At 46.9% G+C, this 20,578-nt stretch overlaps 1 protein-coding gene across 5 annotated transcripts in view; it reads left to right on the top strand.

The window, feature by feature from the left end:
* vps13c (vacuolar protein sorting 13 homolog C) overlaps nucleotides 1-20,578 on the top strand; it is a 59,449-nt gene that overhangs the window by 29,877 nt on the left and 8,994 nt on the right. For all 5 annotated transcript variants that reach the window (XR_014698988.1, XR_014698989.1, XM_084541945.1 and 2 more), the window contains exons 43-78: nucleotides 347-514; nucleotides 727-1,031; nucleotides 1,240-1,387; nucleotides 1,718-1,856; nucleotides 1,956-2,077; nucleotides 2,431-2,597; nucleotides 2,703-2,956; nucleotides 3,142-3,368; nucleotides 3,596-3,688; nucleotides 4,715-4,948; nucleotides 5,038-5,169; nucleotides 5,380-5,469; nucleotides 5,570-5,725; nucleotides 6,413-6,677; nucleotides 6,756-6,916; nucleotides 7,001-7,122; nucleotides 7,389-7,683; nucleotides 7,758-8,147; nucleotides 8,532-8,636; nucleotides 8,723-8,878; nucleotides 9,438-9,563; nucleotides 9,632-9,765; nucleotides 10,036-10,162; nucleotides 10,727-10,962; nucleotides 11,048-11,192; nucleotides 11,308-11,448; nucleotides 11,589-11,670; nucleotides 11,751-11,820; nucleotides 17,756-17,867; nucleotides 17,950-18,063; nucleotides 18,174-18,304; nucleotides 18,389-18,470; nucleotides 18,889-19,002; nucleotides 19,075-19,150; nucleotides 19,450-19,613; nucleotides 19,972-20,017. Coding sequence is in view for 3 of the 5 variants with exons in the window: in XM_084541945.1 (XP_084398071.1) it covers nucleotides 347-514; nucleotides 727-1,031; nucleotides 1,240-1,387; nucleotides 1,718-1,856; nucleotides 1,956-2,077; nucleotides 2,431-2,597; nucleotides 2,703-2,956; nucleotides 3,142-3,368; nucleotides 3,596-3,688; nucleotides 4,715-4,948; nucleotides 5,038-5,169; nucleotides 5,380-5,469; nucleotides 5,570-5,725; nucleotides 6,413-6,677; nucleotides 6,756-6,916; nucleotides 7,001-7,122; nucleotides 7,389-7,683; nucleotides 7,758-8,147; nucleotides 8,532-8,636; nucleotides 8,723-8,878; nucleotides 9,438-9,563; nucleotides 9,632-9,765; nucleotides 10,036-10,162; nucleotides 10,727-10,962; nucleotides 11,048-11,192; nucleotides 11,308-11,448; nucleotides 11,589-11,670; nucleotides 11,751-11,820; nucleotides 17,756-17,867; nucleotides 17,950-18,063; nucleotides 18,174-18,304; nucleotides 18,389-18,470; nucleotides 18,889-19,002; nucleotides 19,075-19,150; nucleotides 19,450-19,613; nucleotides 19,972-20,017 (5,629 nt within the window). In the remaining 2 variants the exon portion in view is untranslated. The remainder of the gene's footprint in view (nucleotides 1-346; nucleotides 515-726; nucleotides 1,032-1,239; nucleotides 1,388-1,717; nucleotides 1,857-1,955; nucleotides 2,078-2,430; nucleotides 2,598-2,702; nucleotides 2,957-3,141; nucleotides 3,369-3,595; nucleotides 3,689-4,714; nucleotides 4,949-5,037; nucleotides 5,170-5,379; nucleotides 5,470-5,569; nucleotides 5,726-6,412; nucleotides 6,678-6,755; nucleotides 6,917-7,000; nucleotides 7,123-7,388; nucleotides 7,684-7,757; nucleotides 8,148-8,531; nucleotides 8,637-8,722; nucleotides 8,879-9,437; nucleotides 9,564-9,631; nucleotides 9,766-10,035; nucleotides 10,163-10,726; nucleotides 10,963-11,047; nucleotides 11,193-11,307; nucleotides 11,449-11,588; nucleotides 11,671-11,750; nucleotides 11,821-17,755; nucleotides 17,868-17,949; nucleotides 18,064-18,173; nucleotides 18,305-18,388; nucleotides 18,471-18,888; nucleotides 19,003-19,074; nucleotides 19,151-19,449; nucleotides 19,614-19,971; nucleotides 20,018-20,578) is intronic.

The following is a 20,578-nucleotide window of genomic DNA, read 5'->3' as shown; positions in this document are numbered from 1 at the left end:
CCTGGACTCCTGTCAGGCTACCACTGACCTGGTTGACCTGTGGTTGTCCTGCTGTGGGTCCAGTGGTTGCCCTGTTACTTCCGGTTACCAACATCGAATGGGGTTCATGACCACAGAAGTCAATTCATTTAGAAAGTGCTCTAGGTCTCCTGCTACAGATCCAGTCAGTGGGAGTGATGGGGAGGTGAGAGGTGAGCTAGAATATGAAGTGTTCACATGACATGAGCCAGCAGTGATGGTTCTAAAATCACATGATCTACCCAGGATATGTCATCATGAAGGTGATGGACAGACCTTTCTATTATGTCCCTTTGGTGTGAACTAAGAGCGTAACTCTGTCCTTCAGGCCATCTCCATTGTAGGAAACGAGGTGTTTAGCTTCAACATTAGTCTGACTCCTAACGCCATCGAGGGCGCCTCCTACGCCGACACCTCCAAAAGCGACGGCACGGTGAAGCTGAATGTGGGCTGCATCCAGGTGGTTTACCTGCACAAGTTCTTCATGTCTTTGCTGGTGAGTAACACGTAGATGCTGAGGCCACCTTACTGGATTTATCAGTGAGTTTTAGGGTTGCTTCCTGTTCTTTTAAAACTGTCGGCTGCTGTGAATAACGGTTCTATGAATTCAAATCAGCTCTTCTTTTCAGGTTTTATTCTTTTTCATCCTTTTGGGTTTAACAAGTGGTTTTAAAGGGGCTAGGATTTTATATTTGATTCTTCCTGCAGAACTTTGCCAACAAATTCCAGACAGCCAAAGAAGCTCTGAGCACCGCCACATCTCAAGCGGCGGAGAAGGCGGCGTCCGGTGTTCGAGACTTTGCCCAGAAGAGTTTCCGTCTGTCCACGGACATCAGGCTGAAGGCTCCGCTCATCATCATCCCCCAGTCCTCCACTTCTTTTGATGCTCTGGTGATGGACCTGGGTCTGATCACCGTGGCAAACAGCTTCTCTCTCCAGCCCGTTGACAGATGTCCACTCCCGGCCGTCATCGACAACATGGATGTGCAGCTGACGCAGCTAAAACTCTCCAGGTCCGTCAACCAGAGGCTCAAACAGGAGATTAACAACATTAAAAATGAGTCTCTTCTTTACTGTACCACGAGATGAGTTTAGAGATTAAAAGAAAGATCTTCTTCTTCTTCATGTTTTAATATGAACAGAGAAGGAACTAGATGAATGTGTTCACTCTGTGCACCTTCTACATCACTGTTGAGTAAACATTAAGTTGTTATCCACCAGGACCAGTTTGGACCCGCTGTTAGACCGACTCAGCACTGAGCTACTGGAACCGGTCAACCTTCATCTGAACATCAGGAGGAACCTGGCAACTACCTGGTACAAGAAGATGGCTGCTGTGGAGATCGATGGAGATCTGAAGCCCATGAAGGTAAGCGGAGGAGAAGCTCATTATCTGACTGAAGCATGAAGGACTGTAATAGTAAAGAGACACTAAAACAACTGAGTGACTGAACATAGTCCTCAACGACTCTTGACCTGTGAACTGCACAGTTCTACAAACATGTCTGTTTTATTTTTGCAACCAGTTGACTCATAAACAGCCAAAGGTATGGTTTCTTGAGGAGTTGATTTTCATTGGTGTCAGATTGTACGTGGTGTAGTTTCTGCAGATGTCCCCTCCAGCTCGTAGGCGTAGGTCATACAGCTGTAGATGGTCCACCAGTTGTTATCGTCTGTAGTAACATCAGCGTCTCTGCAGCTGGAGCTCAGTCAGGATGACCTGAAGGTGCTGCTCAGGATCCTGATGGACAATCTGGGAGAGGCTGACGGATCAGAACCTGCTGCCCCTAGACAGGAGGCCAGTCTGCAGGTCCGATCCACTGGAGACGCCCCAACAGGTCTGACATGTTCACAGATATGGACAGACATGAACACTGATGATGATTTGGGTTCTGACGCGTGTTAATTGTGATGGGATCCACGTTCTACCTGTTCAGGTGTTGCTGGGAAGCCGACCATGAGCAGTGATGAAGAGGAGGACGAAGCTCTGGTCACTGTGAAGTTTAACTTAAACATTGAGTGTCTTGGTCTGGTTCTGTACCGCAACGACCCAGAACAGGTGAGTCAGGAACAGTAAAGAAAGGAACCAGCTGAATGAGGTGGTTTCAGTCCATCTGTCTGGGTTCAGTTTTATTTACATCAGTAATAGTCGAGATGATCACAAGACATTCTACAGAACTGTCACTAAAAGCTCAGCACCAAGAAAAAATCCCTTTAACAGGAAGAAACTAAGAACCGCTTTATATGAGGAAACATCTGATAGTGCCTTAGAGAAGAGAGCAGATAAAATCATCCATGCGTACGAATAAATGCATAAGAGATTTCTTAGAAGCAGAGTAGAACATTATGACTGGAATAGATCAGAACTGGCTCCTGGATCTTGGTTCTGATTGTTGTTCCTGCTTTCTGCAGCCGTCAAACCTTCAGCACCAGCAGAACCTCAGGCTGGGAGAGTTTGTCCTTCACCTGCTGAAAGCCTCTGGGACGGTCCTGGCTAGCGGCAGCATGGAGGTGAACACGGTCCTGACTGACTGCACGCTGGATGACCTGAGGGCTGGCATGGAGAGGGTGACCTCACGGTAACAGTCACATGACCTGTGGTTTGTGTAACAGGGTTGATGATGTTCAGACAGCGATCGGTGGATTTAAACTTAATGTTGATGATAGCGGTGTCCTCTGTGCAGGATGGTTGGACGGAGAGACGAGGACAGCTCGGAGGCCATGATCGATGTGACGTATCGGCAGAGCGCAGCAGAGCAGGAGGTGGTGGCTGTTCTGCAGAAACTCTACTTGTGTGCGAGCGTGGAGTTTCTCATGGCCGTTGCAGATTTCTTCCTGCAGGCTCTGCCCCAGAGTTCAACTCCATCCACCTCCTCGGCAACGAGCAGCAGACTGCCACTGAGACAGACCACAGAACCACGAGCCAACACCAAGAAAGGTTGGACCAGGACCAACCGTGACTCCAGGATTTATCTCCCAGATTTGGATCATTAACATGATCTAGAAAATGATGACAGCCAATAGTCAGATGAACTGATAATAGAAATGATCTTTAGTTTCATAACTTTATTAAAATCACAGTAGAGAACTGGAGAGTTAGTACTTTTTGTCTTCTCTCTCCAGGCTCCAAGGGGAGGACTCGTCTTCGGGCGGTGGTAGTGGACCCAGAGGTGGTGTTTGTGGCCAGTCTGATGAAGGCTGACGCGCCAGCACTTGTGGCCTCGTTTCAGTGTGACTTCGCCCTGCAGGTGGAGGACGACGGAGCCCAGGATATGAGAGCCAACCTGAGGGACGTGAAAGTCACTGCTAGTCCCTTCATCCAGAACAAGGAGGTCAAGGCCGTCACCACTGTAAGATAACATGACTGCAGGTCACGCCACCACGCCACGGCGGGTCACGTGACTACGCCACATCTTGGCCAGATCACATTCTCTAGCAATTGCTAGCATAATGAAGTAAATGAACGTCAAATGTTAAAGTGAGAAGTGTGCTGATATGATGTGTGTCTATTATGTTATGATGAAAAGAAAAACTAACCCTACTGCAGTGAAGAGCATCATCAGTCTCTGTCCAATAGGTGCTGAGACCCTGCTCCGTTGCCTTGGAAACCAAACGTCATCCCAACCAACCACTGAGCGGCTCAGTGATGGTGGAGGAGATCATTGTAAAGGTGTGTTCATTGATGTAACCCTTGAGACACCTTCAGAATGAACTTATCGTCCTCTTTCTAAATATATATATATATTTTTTTTCACTTTCACTGGATCAACAACAACGTCAACACTAAGCGGATGAGGACGCAATTATATGAAAATTTGATTCTTTTGAAAGTATTTCCCAAGTGCTGTTAAACAGAGCAAAGAATATTTAGCACAGCTTTTTCAAACATCCTAGTTTTATTTTGGAAGCTTACATTATTTTACTTTCCACACAGAAATGAAATTATTTCACAAAAAACAAGAATTACCAGGGTCAAAATGATTAGCCCCCCTGATGTTAATAGTCAATTGTAAATCCTTTTTGCTGGATAACAGCCTGCAGTCGTTTGTTGTAGTTTTCAACAAGTCTCTGACACGTCTCCTGAGGAATACCAGACAATTTTTCTTTGGCAAATCTCTCAAGCTCCTCCAGATTTGATGGCCTTGTGGTATGGACCTTGGTCTTTAGTTCACCCCACAGATTTTCTATGGCAGGGGTCTTCAACGTTTTCCAGGCCAAGGACCCCCAAACTGATGGAGAGATGGAGTGTGGACCCTCTACTTATGTATATGTGTATTTAAAGACATTTCAATTTGTGGAAAAAAATTGCGGGGGGTGTCTAATCAACCAAAACGTTTTATACTGTGTGTAAATTGGGAGATAACTTGATTTTACAAGCTTTGAGCATTAGAAAGTCAAAGCACATCGTTGCACAACAGTGGTTTGTGCTAATAATATTGACCCTTTTTTAATAATTCTGTTATTGTGTGCAAATAGAAGTAATTTATGCTTTCTAAAGAGAAGTAGTATGTTTAGAAATGTGATGTTGAAAATTCCATGCTCCGTTTAAAAAAAAAAAAGCACTTGGGAAAATCTCATAGGGCGGCTAACTGTAGATATAAAGTTAAATCTGATCAAATCGTATCTGAACATGCGATCGTAATCGTATTTAAACGTCTGATTGTCAGCCAACTCATCAGTGCTTTGTCTCTGACAGATCTCTCCGTTCATCCTCAACACGGTGATGACCATAACAGCTGCGATGGCGGCGAAGCAGCGTGAGGAGCAGAGTCAGGAGTCGAAGCCGGACGTCGGCGACCTGTGGTCAGTCATGAACGTCTACCAGTGTAATTACTGGTTCCTTGGAGTGGACCAGGCCACCGAGGCCACGGAGAGTTTTAGAGAACCTGATGGAAGCAACGAGGGCGAGAGCTTTGCCGCTAAAGTCAAGGTCTTTGTCTTCTCCAACAAGGCTTTCTTGTGAAACTTCACACTCAGTCAGGTCTGTTTTCTGGTGATGAGATGTTGTTTGTCCTTCAGGTCATCCAGGTGACTTTGGAGTCTGGCCTGGGTCATCGGACTATCCCACTGCTGCTTGCTGAGTCCTCCTTCAACGGATTGGCCAAAAACTGGTCGTCTCTACTGCAGCTGAGTGCCGACATGACGCTGGAGGTAAGACCAGGACCAGGACCAGGACACTCCAGAATTTATATATGTCATGTTTTTCTAAAACTAACTGAAGAGACTTTTAGTGAAACACACCAGGAGCTCAGTCTGACATCAGTCAGGACTCTGATGAACTCATCAGCAGAATGAATGAGTGATGCTCTTTGCTGCAACTATTGTTTATCGTGGATCATATTAACACTGTTGTGTCTGCAGGTGAATTACTTTAATGAGGTCCATGCTGTGTGGGAGCCTTTGATTGAACGAGTGGACAACGGCAGCCGGAGGTGGAACCTGGAGCTTGAGGTGGAGTTTATACATGTGTTTGGTTTTGTATATTCAGATGTTTCCACTGGGCAGCTCTTTAATCCCTCAGTGAGTCTGATGAACTGTTGACTTCCTGCAGATGAAGAACAACCCGGTCCAGGACAGGAGTCCTGTTCATGGAGACGACTTCATTTTTCTTCCTGAGCCTCGTACCCTCATCAACATCTGCTCCAAAGACACCATGAACATCACCGTCTCCCAGTCCACCCTCAACGTCTTCCACAACCTGGCTAAGGTCCAACACATCAACCATCATCTATATACGACCCAGCTGTTAATGAATTAGTTAATTAGTTAATCGAAGACCAGTGTCTGAGCTCCCACTCACGTCCAGACTGACATATGTAATAACATATATTAAATGTTATATGTACGATCAGCAGGGTTTATCCTTTATGATAGCAAGTATTTCTGAATCTGGATCTGGATCTGGATCAGTTCTCCTCCTCTGATTCTGTCAGTGTCTCTGTCCTACGGTCTCCCTCATGGTTCTGTTAGGGTTCTGCATGATGTTCTCTTTGTATTTGCTTCCTTTTGGACAGATCATCAGACACACAGCAGCATGTCTCATCATGTTCATGCCAATGATGTGATGAGTTGTCAGTTACCATTCCAGTTTAATTCCTCATAAGTTTTTAAATAATAAACATGGTCAAACAGCCCAGTACATCCTGGACCACCCATCAGTCTCAGATCTGAACAATCACTCAACCTGCAGTAAAGAAGTACTTTCTTTCTTTAGTGCTACGCTGTGATCCGTCAAACAGACCTGAATAGATCACTGTATCATTTTTGTTGTGATGTATTTATTTTATTTGCTTTCTATGAATGTAGAGACCTGTGTGTGTGTGTGTGTGTGTGTGTATGTGGTTGTTAGTAACTGCAGCTCAGTTCTTGTGTGTTGTATCATTGTTTAAAACAGGCCTTCTCTGAGGGCACCGTCTCCACCGTCGACTACTCACTGAAGGAGAAGTCCCCTTTCACCATCAGAAACTCTCTGGGGATCCCCCTCATTGTGCAGCACAGCGCCAACTTGAGGCCGGTGGGATCTCTGGCGCAGGGAAAATTACATGAGCTGTCGGTGAATCAAAGCATGGACCTGGATCACTCCGTGTTTGAGCCGTCGTCCAGAGGAAAACTGTCGGCTCTGCAGCGGCAGGAGAGCTGTTTGTTCAACCTCAGCATCGGTCAGAACCAGTCACTGTTTTCACAGCTGGTCGTATCTGGAGTCAGGTCTTTGATTAAGAGTGTCTCTGAACCCACAGTCCCGTCCGGATACAGCGAGATCTCCAACATTGCCGTGGACAAACCGGGTCGTCGCCTCTACAACATCCGTGGTCCGATGCTGCAGGAGGCCGTTTCTGTGCTGCTACAGATCGACGCCGCTGAAGGAAACAAGGTCATCACTGTCCGCTCGCCGCTCCAGGTCTGAACCACAAACAACTATTGTGGACGAACTGATCTTAGTCAGCAGATGACTTCGTTGACGGTTTGATGGTTGTGTTTTCAGATAAAGAATCACTTCTCAGTGCCGTTCACCATCCTGAAGTACTGTCCAACATCCAGGAGTCTGCAGAGCGTTGGACTGGCCCAACCCGAGACAGAGTTTCATGTGACCTTGGAAACGTACAGGTAGAGAACCAGTGGTTCTTCGTTTAGTTTAGTCCTTAAAGAGGAATTAAATAATGTTGCAGAAGAAAGGCTCTGAATACGACGACAATCAGACACGTAACAATAAAGTTTCCTCACGTTCACGCAGACAGACTGTTAGTCTGGTGTTGTGTTGTTTTTGTTGTTTTGCTGGTTGTTGTTGTGGTTGTTGTCCTTGTGTTGTTGTTGTGCTGTAGGTCCATAGGTTTGTGTGTGTTCAGCAGACATCCTCCCTCTCTGTCCTGCAGGTCTCAGCTGTTTGTGTGTCCAGCGGGGTCTCTGGAGGGTCAGTACGGGCCGTCCTCCTCCTGCGTGGCCTGGCAGGAGGAGGTCCATCGCAGCCTGGAGGTGTGTTCGTTGCTGCAGTGTCCTGCGTCCGGTGGCGTCCTACCTCTGATGGTCAGCACCCTCGCTGTCCCTGACGAACTGCAACACATCACCAGCCATGGAGAGGAGGAATGGGACCCCGCCTATGTCATCCATCTGTATCCCGTGGCAACGCTGCGCAACCTGCTGCCCTACAGCGTCCGCTACATGATGGAGGTAAAAGACACACCGGTCCCAGAGGTGAGATCAGAGAAGGAGTGTCTCAGTAAAATGTCTCACTCCGTCCTCAGAGCTCGGCCGACTCCTACGAGCTGCAGGAAGGCTTCACTTCAGACCTGCTCAACGCTCGCGTCTCAGGTGAGATCGTGTCTCTGGCGCTGACTAGGTATCAGGGACGCAACTGGCACGGACACCTTCGTCTGGAGCGGGACATGCCCGAGTTCCAGGCCATGTGTCTCACCTGTGAGACGGACATCGACATGACGGTGGACGTGAGCATTCACGTGACAAGGACGAGCGGCCGCCTGCTGCTGTCCCTCTTCAGTCCCTATTGGATCATCAACAAGACGTCCCGAGTGCTCCAGTACCGAGCTGAGGACGTCAGTGTCAAACACCCGGCCGACTACCGGGACATCGTCCTCTTCTCCTTCAGGAAGAAAAACCTCTTCAGCAAAAGCAAGGTCAGTGACTCCAGCCTCATACCAGGGATTGAGTCTTCAGCAAGGGAGACCGGTGAGACAGAACAGAGACAGGAGACACAGGTGGGACGGGTGAGACAGAGCAGAGACAGAGGAGACAGAAGAGAGGAAAGGGTTTGAGTCTTCAGCAAGCGACACAAGGGAGACATGTGGGACAGAAGACAGGGGAGACAGCAGAGAGGAGTGGGTTTGAGTCTTCAGCAAGAGAGACGGGAGATAGAAGACAGGTGGGACAAGGCAGACAGTGTTGTAGCAGCAGGTCATTGCGTTGTTGTTGTTGTTGTTGTTGTTGTTGTTGTTGTTGTTGTTGTTGTTGTTGTTGTTGTTGTTGTTGCAGCAGCTCATTGTGTTGCGTTGTTGTTGCAGCTCCAGCTCAGCGTTTCCACCAGCTCCTGGTCGGACGGCTTCTCTCTGGACACCGTGGGGAGTTACGGCTGCGTTCGCTGTCCAGCCAACAACATGGATTTCTTGGTAAGAGGGTTAGGATTAGATGTTTTCTGTTTGCGATGGAGACGATACTAATGAAGATAGAATGATCTTTGTGTTTGTGTGTCCAGGTGGGTGTTAGCATCCAAATTAGCAGCTTTAACCTGACCAGGATCGTCACCATGAGCCCTTTCTACACTCTGGTCAACAAATCATCGTATGAGCTGGAGGTTGGAGAAGTCATTGGCCACAGCACCACCAGGTGGAACTACATCTCCTCCACCGAGGTGAATGAGCGGCTGGTTGGGTTAGAACCAGAATGTCTGACACTTTGTTTTCTTAGTATAGTTGAAAATGATGCTCTCAATGGAGGCGTCACCATGGTAACAGCTAACAGTTGAGCTCACAGCTGTTATGATGGGAGACAACGCAAGGAAAAGGACCCAAGAGTTCAGGCTCAAGGACAGGATTTATTTAGTGAGGGTTAACAAAAGCTGTTCCAAAATGAAACAAAGGATCTCCCGGAGTAGGCTGGCCAGAGGGAGTGGGCTGCGCCTGTAGCAACCAGAGAAGGCAGGTACGTTAGAGAACTATCTCAACGTTGAAAGACGGTACACAGGTAACTACTGGCGATGAGTGGGAGAGTAGAAAGATACAGGTGAGATAGCAGCCCACTCCCAGCATGACCAGCGGCAGCAGCTCTACTCTGCACACCTGAGGCAAAATGGAGACACACAAACACAAATGCTGGCCCATAGAGATTTAGACTACTGTACACTGCTGTTGTGTTCTTTTATTCAGCGTTGTTGTGTTTTCATTCAGTTTTGTTGTGTTGTCGTGATGCAGTGCCTCCCTCTGTGGCCGGAGAACAATTCAGGGAAGTTGTGTGTCCGTGTGGTCGGCTCTGAATCCGCCTCCAAGTCCTTCTTCTTCAATCGGCAGGACAACGGGACCCTGCTGAGCCTGGACATGGTGATAATCTATACGCTGATCTATAACCTGACACCGACCCTGACTATAACCTGAGTGTGTGTTTTCAGTGCGGGGGAATCATCGTGGACGTCAACATCTCGAATCACTCCACCTTCATCAGTTTCAGTGATTATTATGAAGGAGCAGCTCCCGGGCTTCTGCTCAACCACACTGCCTGGGTCACCATCAGCTACCGACAGAGGTCAGACTCAGCTTTAACGCCTGGTTTATCTTAAGAGGGCAGTGGTATCTTCTGCTAAGGTTTCTGTTCCATAGAGGTTCTAGTAGTTTGTGGTCTGGAACCTCACCATGCTGATCTGACCAGATGTTGTCCTCTCAGCGTCATGAGACAAGAACCTCTGTGACCTTTACAGAGCATCCATGCATTGTGATATGCAGCTCTTTGTCTTTGTCTACCTGTGTACACCAGCTGAGGAGAAGCTAACTTCTGAACCTGCTGTTTCTCCTTCAGGGACTCGGCTGTGGTTCACCAGCTGAAACCCAATGAGGCTCGACGGTTTGCATGGGACGACCCGGCCGGCGTTCGAATGCTCAGCTGGAGCTACAAGGAGCATTCAGGAGAACTGGACCTGCTGAAGGTCTGACTCTGACTTTGAACCACTCATCGGTTTAATATTTGCCTCAGCTGTGATCCTTAGCAACAAACCGACAGACTCCATTAGAGACGACCTAATGAACAGCGAGGGCGTTGGTGGAGACCAAAACAGAGCTAAAAGACATTAAACACAAGATAAACTATCCAATATCTGATCGTGTTGTAACTGGTAGATGACGAAATGAGCACCTGTTTGATCTACATAGAGAAAATATGTGAAGGTTAATTGTTGGTCTGGAAGTCAGGTGTCTTCTATCTGATGGTGAGCCCTGGAGGATCCAACAAGTCCCTGAGTAGCGTGTTAGCCACAGCTGCTGTAGAAATGACAGATATTCTGATGCTCTGTTCTGATTCTCCAAAGTTGAATCAGTGACGATATATACTGTACATTCTTTCTTGTATGCTGACATACCAAATAACCGACCGCTGGGAGACAGAGCCACCATGCATCATGGGAGACATGTGTCTAACTCATTTAAATGTTGAAAAAGACTTAGTGCCCCATAAAGACTAAGGACTGTAGACATATTCATCACTGTCTCTTCAGGATGAGGTGGGTCAGTTTTCCTACGACAGCCAGTCTCAGATCCACTGGGTTTCCTTCCTGGACGGTCGCCAGCGGGTGCTGCTGTTCACCGAGGATGTCGGTGTTTTGACGAAGGCCCGACAGGCGGAGGAGCTCGAACAGTTTCAACAGGAAGTCAAGCTATCGCTACAAAACCTCGGCCTGTCACTGATTAACAACAGTAGCCGGCAGGAGATCGCCTACATCGGCATCACCAGGTAAACACCGTCATCACATGACACATGATCTAGTAAACACCTGAACAAGTACATGTGTCTCACCTCAGGTGTATTTGTGTTGCAGCTCAGGTGTAGTTTGGGAGATGAAGCCGAAGAATCGCTGGAAGCCATTCAGTCAGAAGAACATCAACTTGCTGGAGAAAACCTACCAGAATCAGCTTAGTGGGAAGACGGAGGGGGGCTGGGTCAGACTGGAGACCAATCTGGAGGTCAGAGGTCACGTCCAGATCCAACACAAAAATAAACACATCTGACCAAGGTTTTACTTTTATTGACGAGTGACAACAGTCAAATTTGAATGAGTGTCTGTGTCTTGGTGTTCAGGTGAACCTCAGTGGAGCCACCATGATGATGCGGCAGCCATTTTCTTGTCCAGTGAGGAGGAACTTCCTGTCAGGGATCCAGGTGGAGTTCAAGCAGTCATTGCACCAACGGAGCCTGAGAGCACAGCTGCATTGGCTGCAGGTAAACCAGGAAACTCACCCCTGGAACACACACACACCTGGACCACAATCACACACACAAACACACCTGGGCTGTACTCGTCCCTGTACAGAGACATACACACAGACAAACACTGACCTCTGATGTGTCTTTGTTTTCAGGTGGACAACCAGTTGCCAGGTGCCATCTTCCCCATCGTCTTCCATCCAGTTCCTCCTCCAAAGTCCATCGCTTTGGACTCAGGTGAAACATCGTTTTTTTACGTGCTACCATCTTTGATCGTTTTGGTGTTGACCTGAGTGTTTTTAACTCCACCCCCACAGAGCCGAAGCCCTTCATCGATGTGTCCATCATCACCAGGTTCAACCAGCACAGTAGCGTCATGCAGTTCAAGTAAGAACCTGTTCACGGCTCACAGTAATTAGCAGAGAGCAGAGGTCAGTCCTGAGCAGGACCTTCAGCTTCTAATCATGAAAACTGGATCAGTCCTGCTGGAACCCAGAAAGCCTTGAGGCCATGTTGGACTTTCTGCTGAGGACACAACATATCTGTTTGCTTCAGTTGTTGGAGATCCTTCTGAATCCTGAGGTCTTGATTGTCATAGGTCCGGTGACACCAGCTCAAACATGGACACACATAGTCTGTTTGTTCTGTGGTCCATAGAGCTCCGGGCGTCTTGTGACTTTTTTTTTGTTGACACCACCATATTGGCAGGAAAATTCTGAGGAAAAATGAATGGTGCCAGCGCTAATTTCAGACCGTCAGATTTTAATGCACACTTTAAACAGAACAAGGCAAAACCTCGACAGATTATATGTCATGGACCCTTGTCAGGCCCCAGGTGCATTGAAACAGCCGGCGCGGGCAATGTTCCTGACCTGCAGTATCCGTATATACACTATATTACCAAAAGTATTCGCTCACCCATTCAAATGATCAGAATCAGGTGTTCTAATCACTTGGCCTGGCCCCAGGTGTATAAATTCAAGCACTCAGGCATGCAGACTGTGAAACAAGACATTTGTGAAAGAATGGGCCGCTCTCAGGAGCTCAGTGAATTCCAGCGTGGAACTGTCATAGGATGCCACTTGTGCAACAAATCCAGTCGTGAAATTTCCTCGCTCCTAAATATTCCACAGTCAACTGTCAGCTCTATTATAACAAAATGGAAGCGTTTGGGAAAAACAGCAACTCAGCCACGAAGTGGTAGGCCACGTAAAGTGACGGAGAGGGGTCAGCGGATGCTGAAGCGCATAGTGCAAAGAGGTCGCCGACTTTCTGCACAGTCAATTGCTACAGAGCTACAAACTTCATGTGACCTTCAGATTAGCCCAAGTACAGTACGCAGAGAGCTTCATGGAATGGGTTTCCATGGCCGAGCAGCTGCAGCCAAGCCACACATCACCAAGTGCAATGCAAGGCGTAGGATGCAATGGTGTAAAGCACGCCGCCACTGGCCTCTAGAGCAGTGGAGACGCGTTCTCTGGAGTGATGAATCACGCTTTACCATCTGGCAATCTGATGGACGAGTCTGGGTTTGGAGGTTGCCAGGAGAACGGTACATTTCAGATTGCATTGTGCCAACTGTGAAATTTGGTGGAGGAGGAATTATGGTATGGGGTTGTTTTTCAGGAGCTGGGCTTGGCCCCTTAGTTCCAGTGAAAGGAACATTGAATGCTTCAGGATACCAAAACATTTTGGACAATTCCATGCTCCCAACCTTGTGGGAACAGTTTGGAGCGGGCCCCTTCCTCTTCCAACATGACTGTGCACCAGCGCACAAAGCAAGGTCCATAAAGACGTGGATGACAGAGTCTGGTGTGGATGAACTTGACTGGCCTGCACAGAGTCCTGACCTGAACCCGATAGAACACCTTTGGGATGAATTAGAGCGGAGACTGAGAGCCAGGCCTTCTCGACCAACATCAGTGTGTGACCTCACCAATGCGCTTTTGGAAGAATGGTCAAAAATTCCTATAAACACTCTCCTCAACCTTGTGGACAGTCTTCCCAGAAGAGTTGAAGCTGTAATAGCTGCAAAAGGTGGACCGACATCATATTGAATTCTATGAGTTAGGAATGGGATGGCACTTCAGTTCATAGAATGAGTAAAGGCAGGTGAGCGAATACTTTTGGTAATATAGTGTATATAACTACCTCGTTAACTTAATCCTAACCCTAATCTGTTTCTTGAGGGACCCCACTGCTCCGCTTTTTCATTTTATGCAGTAAACCACATCTGCAGTCTCCAGGGATCTTTGGGAATCCTATAAAAGGATTTCCCCTTTGCTTGTCCCTGACTATTCTGGCATCCTGGGGCACAACAGCTGTCGATCATTTTTCAGATTCAGATTCAGAAAACTTTATTTGTCCCGGGGGGCAGTTTAAGGCACAAGTGAGCAGCTTAACGTACAAGTACAAACATTTTAAGGTGAAAAAAAACAGAAACAGAAACAGAACAAGATACAAAATACAAAGTATCTCCAAGTTACCATGCCATAAATGTTATGACTATCCAAAATGTCCATGGAGAATGTAAACAGACTGTAGAAGTAAAGTGACTAAAGTGCAAATGTAAACAGTAAACAGTAGTTACAGGGAATATGTATTTACAAGTTATAGCCGATGTAGAATGGGTAATAAATAAACCAAGAGTCTCTGGTATGTGAGTATTGGGGGGGGGGGGGGGGGGGGGGGGGTGACTGTACTATGGCTGTGTGTGAGCTGGAGAAGAGTCAGAGAGAGAGAGAGAGAGAGAGAGAGTGTGTGTGGGGAGGAGTTGAGGAGGAGGATGGCTTTGGGGACGAAGGTGGCTTTTCTCTGAGTTCTGCAGGCGGGGAGGAGGAGCCTACGTCCAGAGGAGAGACACTGAAACGCTGAGTGGAGGACATGTGAGGGGTCTTTGGTGATTTTAACTGATGAGTGTCTGTTGGTCATGGATGTGTGATAGAGTTCTTACAGGCAGGCCAATGATCTATCTTAGAGCAGACCCAAACAGTGCTCTGCAATAAGTTTCTGTTGTGGAGGCGGATGGGGTGGAACCAGCAGGTTATTGAGAAGGTGATGATGCTCTCAATAAAACTGGAATAAAAAGTCTGTAGAATGTCTCTGCTGACTCCAAAGGAGCTGAGTTTCCTCAGGAGGTAGAGACGTTGCTGGCACCTTCTGAGAGTCTCTTCAGTGTTGGAGGAGAATTTCAGCAGGTTGTCAAAGATGGTGCCCAGATATCTGAACTCCTCGACCAGCTCCAATGGCTTCCCATGGATGATGGTGGTGGCTGCTGTAGTCAGGTCCCTCTGCTTCTTGGAATAAGTCACCACCATCTCCTTGGTTTTACTGATGTTCAGTTCCAGGCGTGAGCTGTTGCACCACTCTATGAACTCCTGAAGAGCTGGTCCGTGGTGATGTGAGGGTCCCGACAGCAGAGACAGGACAACTGTGTCGTCAGTGTACTTGACCAGGTGGCAGTTGGGCTGTGTGGATCTGCAGTCATCGGTGTACAGGATGAAGAGCAGGGGTGATAGCACGCAGCCCTGGGGGGAGCCAGTCGAGGTGAAACGGAGGTCTGAGAAGGTGTTGTTGACCAGTACTCTCTGGGACCTGTTGGTGAGAAAGTCCAGGATCCAGAGAATTAACCGGTCGTCTAGGTGGAAGCGGGAGGAAAGTTTTGTGGCCAGGATGTTTGTGGATACTGTCCATGATGAATGTCTTTGCATCATCGACGCCTTTGCCTGTGCAATATGCAAACTGGAATGGGTCAATCAGGGAGTCTGTTGCTCTGATGATGTGGTGTTTTATCAGAATCAGAAAAGACTTTATTGCCAAGCATGTTTGTACATACAAGGAATTTGCTTTGGTGTTGGTACGCATAAAATAAAATAAAATATAGAAACTATAGAACTTGCTGATTATGATCCTCGCCATGGCTATGTCACTAGGGAGGTGAGAGCTACGGGTCGAAGGTCATTCAGAGTTTTTGTTTTACTGTTTTCGGGGATAGGGGTGACAGTGGAGTGTTTCCAAAGATGAGGGACGGTGCTGCTGTCCATGGAGCTCTGGAACAGAGTCTGAAACACGTCCCCTACTTACTGAGCGCAGTGCCTCAGGACCCGGCCACTGATGTTGTCTGAGCCGGGTGTGCTGTTCTCTCTGGTTCCCCTGAGGGCTCTGGGCATCCTATGTGTTGAAGGTGAACGCAGAGCCACCAGGGTTGGGTGTAGATGTAACACTCTCAAGCTGGATGGTGTTGTCTGTTTCAAATCTGGTGTTGAAGGAATTGAAGTCGTCAAGAGGGATGTGGGGCTGCAGCCTTCCACCTGGATGGTTCTGGGGATGGTAGCAGCAGTGTTAGCGGAGGCCATGGTTTTGAGGCCCTGCCAAGCTGAGCATAGATTCCCTCCGATGAATTGCTGCTCCACTTTGTTTGTGTACTTCAGCTTGGCAGCCTTAATGGCCCGCTTGACCTCCTTGTTGACTTCCTTCTTTTCCGGTTCAGAGCCCGTGAAGAAAACCCTCTTCTTTTTGTTGAGGATCTGCTTGAGCTCTTTGGTGATTCAGGGTTTGTTGTTGGGGTAGATGGTGACTGTTTTTGATGGCATGATGTTGTCGACACGGAAGGAGATGTATGATGAGACTGTGTCTACTTGCTCATTGATGTCGTTGTTGAAGGGGGAGAGAAGAAGAAGTCTGTAGTTTCAAAGCATCCCTGTAGAGTTTGAATGCTTTCCACTGTCCACTGTTTGATGTTCTTGACAATCTTCTTCGTCCTCCTGATGACTGGTGTATGTGCTGGAGCAAGCAGGATGGTGTGGTGATCAGCAGACCCGAGGGGGGAGGGGGAGAGCTCTGTATGCATCTGGGACAGAACCATAACATTTGTCCAAAGTCTTCCCCTGACGAGTGGTGCATGTTATATATTGCTGGAATCCTTTGAGAGACTTGTCTGGAGAGCAGTGTGAAGTCTCCCAGGATGAACTTAGGGGAGTCCGGTGATATCTGTTCTATTTTATTGAGCGTGCTGGTGATATGCTCAGTCGCTGTAGCTGCGTTGGCTCTGGGGTGGATGTAAACCACCAGAATTCTCTGGGCAGGTAGAACGGTCTCATATTGTTTGGCAAAGCCGTCGATGTTCAGGGTTTCACCAGTGTCATTCTTATTTAACCACGATTCAGTTGGTGCAAGAATAGAAGCAGTTCTGTGTTCATGCAGGTGGCTGACGCTGGCCTGCAGCTCGTCGATCTTGTTGCGGAGGGAGTGCACATTGGCTAAAGTGATGGACGGGAGCACACGTTGTTTACATGTCTCCTGTTTGAGCCTGGCTTTTACTCCACCCTTCTTTCTTCCCCTTCTGGTTACCTTTCTGTTGTTGGAGTAACGTAGGTTTGATGAGTTCACTCGGAGTATTTCCTCTGGAAAGTTATCCGTAATGATGGTGTGCTGTGACTGTAGTCTGAGCTGTATAAGGAAGTCTCTGGTATATACGCTGTTTGCGGCAGACTCGCAGAAAAGCAGTCACTGCAAGCATATTGCCATCCAGATTAGTCCGAGGATATCCATGCAGAGAATAATCCAAGAGAAAGAAAAGAAGAAAGTGTAGGAGGTCTGGTTGTTGCCGTGCGGTAGAACAAAAAGCTAACTGCTAAGTGCGCTAGGCTAAAGGCGAAGGGTCGAGTGCGCCCTGGGTTTGTATTGGGAAACAGGATAAAAGTCGCTACTCCGTGGTAAGTCAGCACTGGAAATATTAAGGCAGGTAGACATACACTTGTCCAAGACAGGGAGGGTGGAAGACCCCTATAAGGACGAAAAAAAACAAGTAAGAACAATAAAAACAAGAGAAAAAACTGCTCAGCTGACCACTGGTCAACCGCACGAGCAGCGACCCGGAAGTTAAAAAAAAAACTTTCTGATGCAACTGGTACAAGGACAAGTTAGTTAGTTGCTTGCAGTTGTCAACTGAATAGTAATTCGAAAAGTGCACTTTCCTGCCAATATGGCGTTGTTGTGATTGCCGGTGCAGAGTGACGTCAGCTACCGGAGCTCCATGATTCATCTAATGCCATTAGTTGGAGTAGTTAACAGTCTCATTCACGTTATAGTGGCCAGATTCAAATCCACTTAGGTGGGTAGGTAGATAGGTAGGTAGGGTGTTAATGAGGACATAGAGTCTGGAATGTTTTCAGCATGAAGGAATACTCACTGTGATGTTAAACACCAACTTCTCAGAGACGTGAGTCTCTGTTTCATGTTAAAAGTTGTCCATGTGTGCAACAACATAAATTTGTCCTTTTGTCATAGTCTGAAGGATTGAATGTGTCCATACGTCCTCCAGGTATTTCATGGCCCTGGTTCAGGAGATGGCAGTGAAGATTGATCAGGGTTTTCTGGGAGCCATCTTGGCTTTGTTCACACCTGCTACACAACCCCAGGGCGACAAACAGAAGGTACTGTGAAGCATCAAGTAGACAGTTCAACTTTCTGACACTTGGCTAGCAAACAGAGTGTTAATCTGTCTTTGTGTTTTAGTCTGGGCTGATTGAGGGAGATCTGCAGCGGCTGCAGGCCGAGCTAACAGAGGCTGAACTGAGCGACACCTCAGGACTCAGCTTCTTTGAACATTTCCACATCTCACCCATCAAGGTGATGCCGCTCTGCGTCCTGCCGCTCTGCCTTTCACCTTTTTATTAAATACTTAAATGAAATGAAACTGAAAGACTTGACCTCAGCTCTGCTAATAATTTATATTCCAGCTCCACCTCAGTTTGTCTCTGGGCTCCAGCGGAGATGACTCAGCTCACGAGACTGCAGCCATTCAGTCTCTAAACCTGCTCCTGAAAAGTATTGGAGCGACGCTGGCGGATGTCGACGACCTCATCTTCAAGTGAGACTCCTACTGTGGAGATACAGAGATGCATTGTGGGTCTGAATCCAAACTAAAGGTTTGTTGTCTCTGTGTCTTTGTCAGACTGGCTTTCTTCGAGGTGAAGTACCAGTTTTACCGAAGAGAGACACTGATGTGGGAGGTTGCTCGACACTACAGTGAACAGGTGACATTTAATTGTTTTTAGTTTCTTTTTTAGCCTTGTTTTATTACTGTACTTGTTTTCCGGTGTGTTGTTTTAAATCGTTGTTTAATCTTTTATAAAGCACCTTGGTTCACCTATCGGTCGATGTAAGGTGCTATATAAATAAAGTACATTTACATTTACATTTACATTCTCCAGGTCATTAAGTATCGGCTTATTTCCAGGTTATGTCCAAAACAGTCAAACAACTTCCACCATCCTCTAACCCTGGTATTTTATTTGTAGCATTAAATCAGTTTTTAAAATATTTCTTAAACCCATTCCTTTAAAGTCTCTTGAAAAATTTGAAATGTGCATTTAAATTCATGGAGATATTCTTGGGTTGTCAACTCTGTGACCAGCAGCCTTTGAAAGAATTGAACTTGTTTTCTGGCTGCAGTTCCTGAAGCAGATGTATGTTCTGGTTCTTGGTCTGGATGTCCTGGGAAACCCGTTTGGATTGATCCGAGGTCTGTCCGAAGGAGTGGAGGCCTTCTTCTACGAGCCATTTCAGGTAAGACTTCCTGGGAACTGTTGGGTTGAGATGGTTCAGAAACCAATGAATGAAGGTGTTTGTGTTTGTCAGGGAGCAGTTCAGGGTCCGGAGGAGTTCGCTGAAGGTTTTGTGATCGGCGTCCGCAGCCTGTTGGGTCACACTGTTGGTAAGAAACTCTGAGGAGATTAGTGATGAGATGAACTATGTTCAGCTATATCCAAAAAGTGTTGTGTTTAAGAAAGGCAAAGGACTTGTAGGAGTTTATTTTTCTATTTTTTTTTTTTTTGAGAAGATGTTCCACAGCTCATTCCAAAAGACAAAACAATACAATCTCTTCAAGCACAGCTGCCTTTCTTAAACACTTTTTAGATATAGCATTATAGCATGACCTGGATAACTGAGATCCTTCACAGATATATGATGAGCTGTGTGGTCAGAGCGGTCAAAGACGTGTTCCTCCTGCAGGTGGTGCTGCTGGCGTGGTTTCCAGGATCACGGGTTCAGTGGGTAAAGGTCTGGCCGCCATCACCATGGACAAAGAGTACCAACAGAAACGACGAGAAGAGATGAACCGACCACCCAAAGACTTTGGAGAGAGTCTGGCTAAAGGAGGAAAAGGACTGCTGAAGGTAGTTGACAGTTAATAATGATTACTGCTTGGAAATGTTTGGACAAGAAGACATGTGGTTTCTAGAGTCTCTGAGGCAGTGATGCCAGACTTCCCCATTTCCACCTCTGTGACTCACAGGTGGTTAATAATATTTTCTACTGTGGTAGAAAACTTCTGAAACTACTGTGGGATGACTTGTGTCCAAAAATGTGGCGATATTTTTAAATGTCTGGTCATTGGTACCTAAACTGAATCTAAAGGTTTAATTTAGTCTATAAAAGATCATTTAGTGTGACACTTGTTTAAGTCAGCAGTTTCCCAGCTCACATTATTTTACTTTGACTTTCTGAAGTGATGATGAGTGTTTGTATCTGCAGGGAGTCGTGGGTGGCGTTACAGGCATCGTGACCAAACCAGTGGAGGGTGAGTTTAAACATACCCAGACCCAGTATCCATCACACTGATAAATGTCTATGAGGCCGAATGTTCTTGTTTTTAAACGAGCAGCTTTTGACAGCAGCAGTGGATGACTTGAAAGATGTGAAAGAGAAATAAATCACTGACAAAGGAGCAGCTTATTGAAAGGTTTAAAATCCTTGTGAAGGGATGCTGTCTGGTGCTGGTTGGTTTTAATGCGAGACTCAGTCTTCAGATCTAGCTTCAGGTTTCAGATTTTTCGTCATCACTGCTGTATTGTAAATCCAAATTAGACACCTCCACCACCATGACTACACAGAGAGAGCAGGTTTAAGGTTAGTGAAGACATATCCAAGTCAATACTCAGAGGAAAGGAACATCAGTACACGTCCTGACTGGACCCTCACACTAACAGAGGAATGAAGTTAGAAGGCAGCGTTGTTACCTTATCTCTGCTTAATGGCCTTTATATCTGTTACTGTTCATTATAGTTCCAGCAGTGTAAAAGGTTATTTATTATATTCAGTTTATAGGCTCGAGGTATAGGCATCTGGTCATTGGCTACAA

The sequence above is a fragment of the Chelon labrosus genome (genome assembly GCF_963514085.1).
Source record: "Chelon labrosus genome assembly, chromosome: 3".
NCBI classification, from domain to species: domain Eukaryota; kingdom Metazoa; phylum Chordata; class Actinopteri; order Mugiliformes; family Mugilidae; genus Chelon; species Chelon labrosus.
The sequence above is the reverse complement of the archived record's forward strand: the minus strand, read 5'-3'. Positions and strand labels throughout refer to the sequence as shown.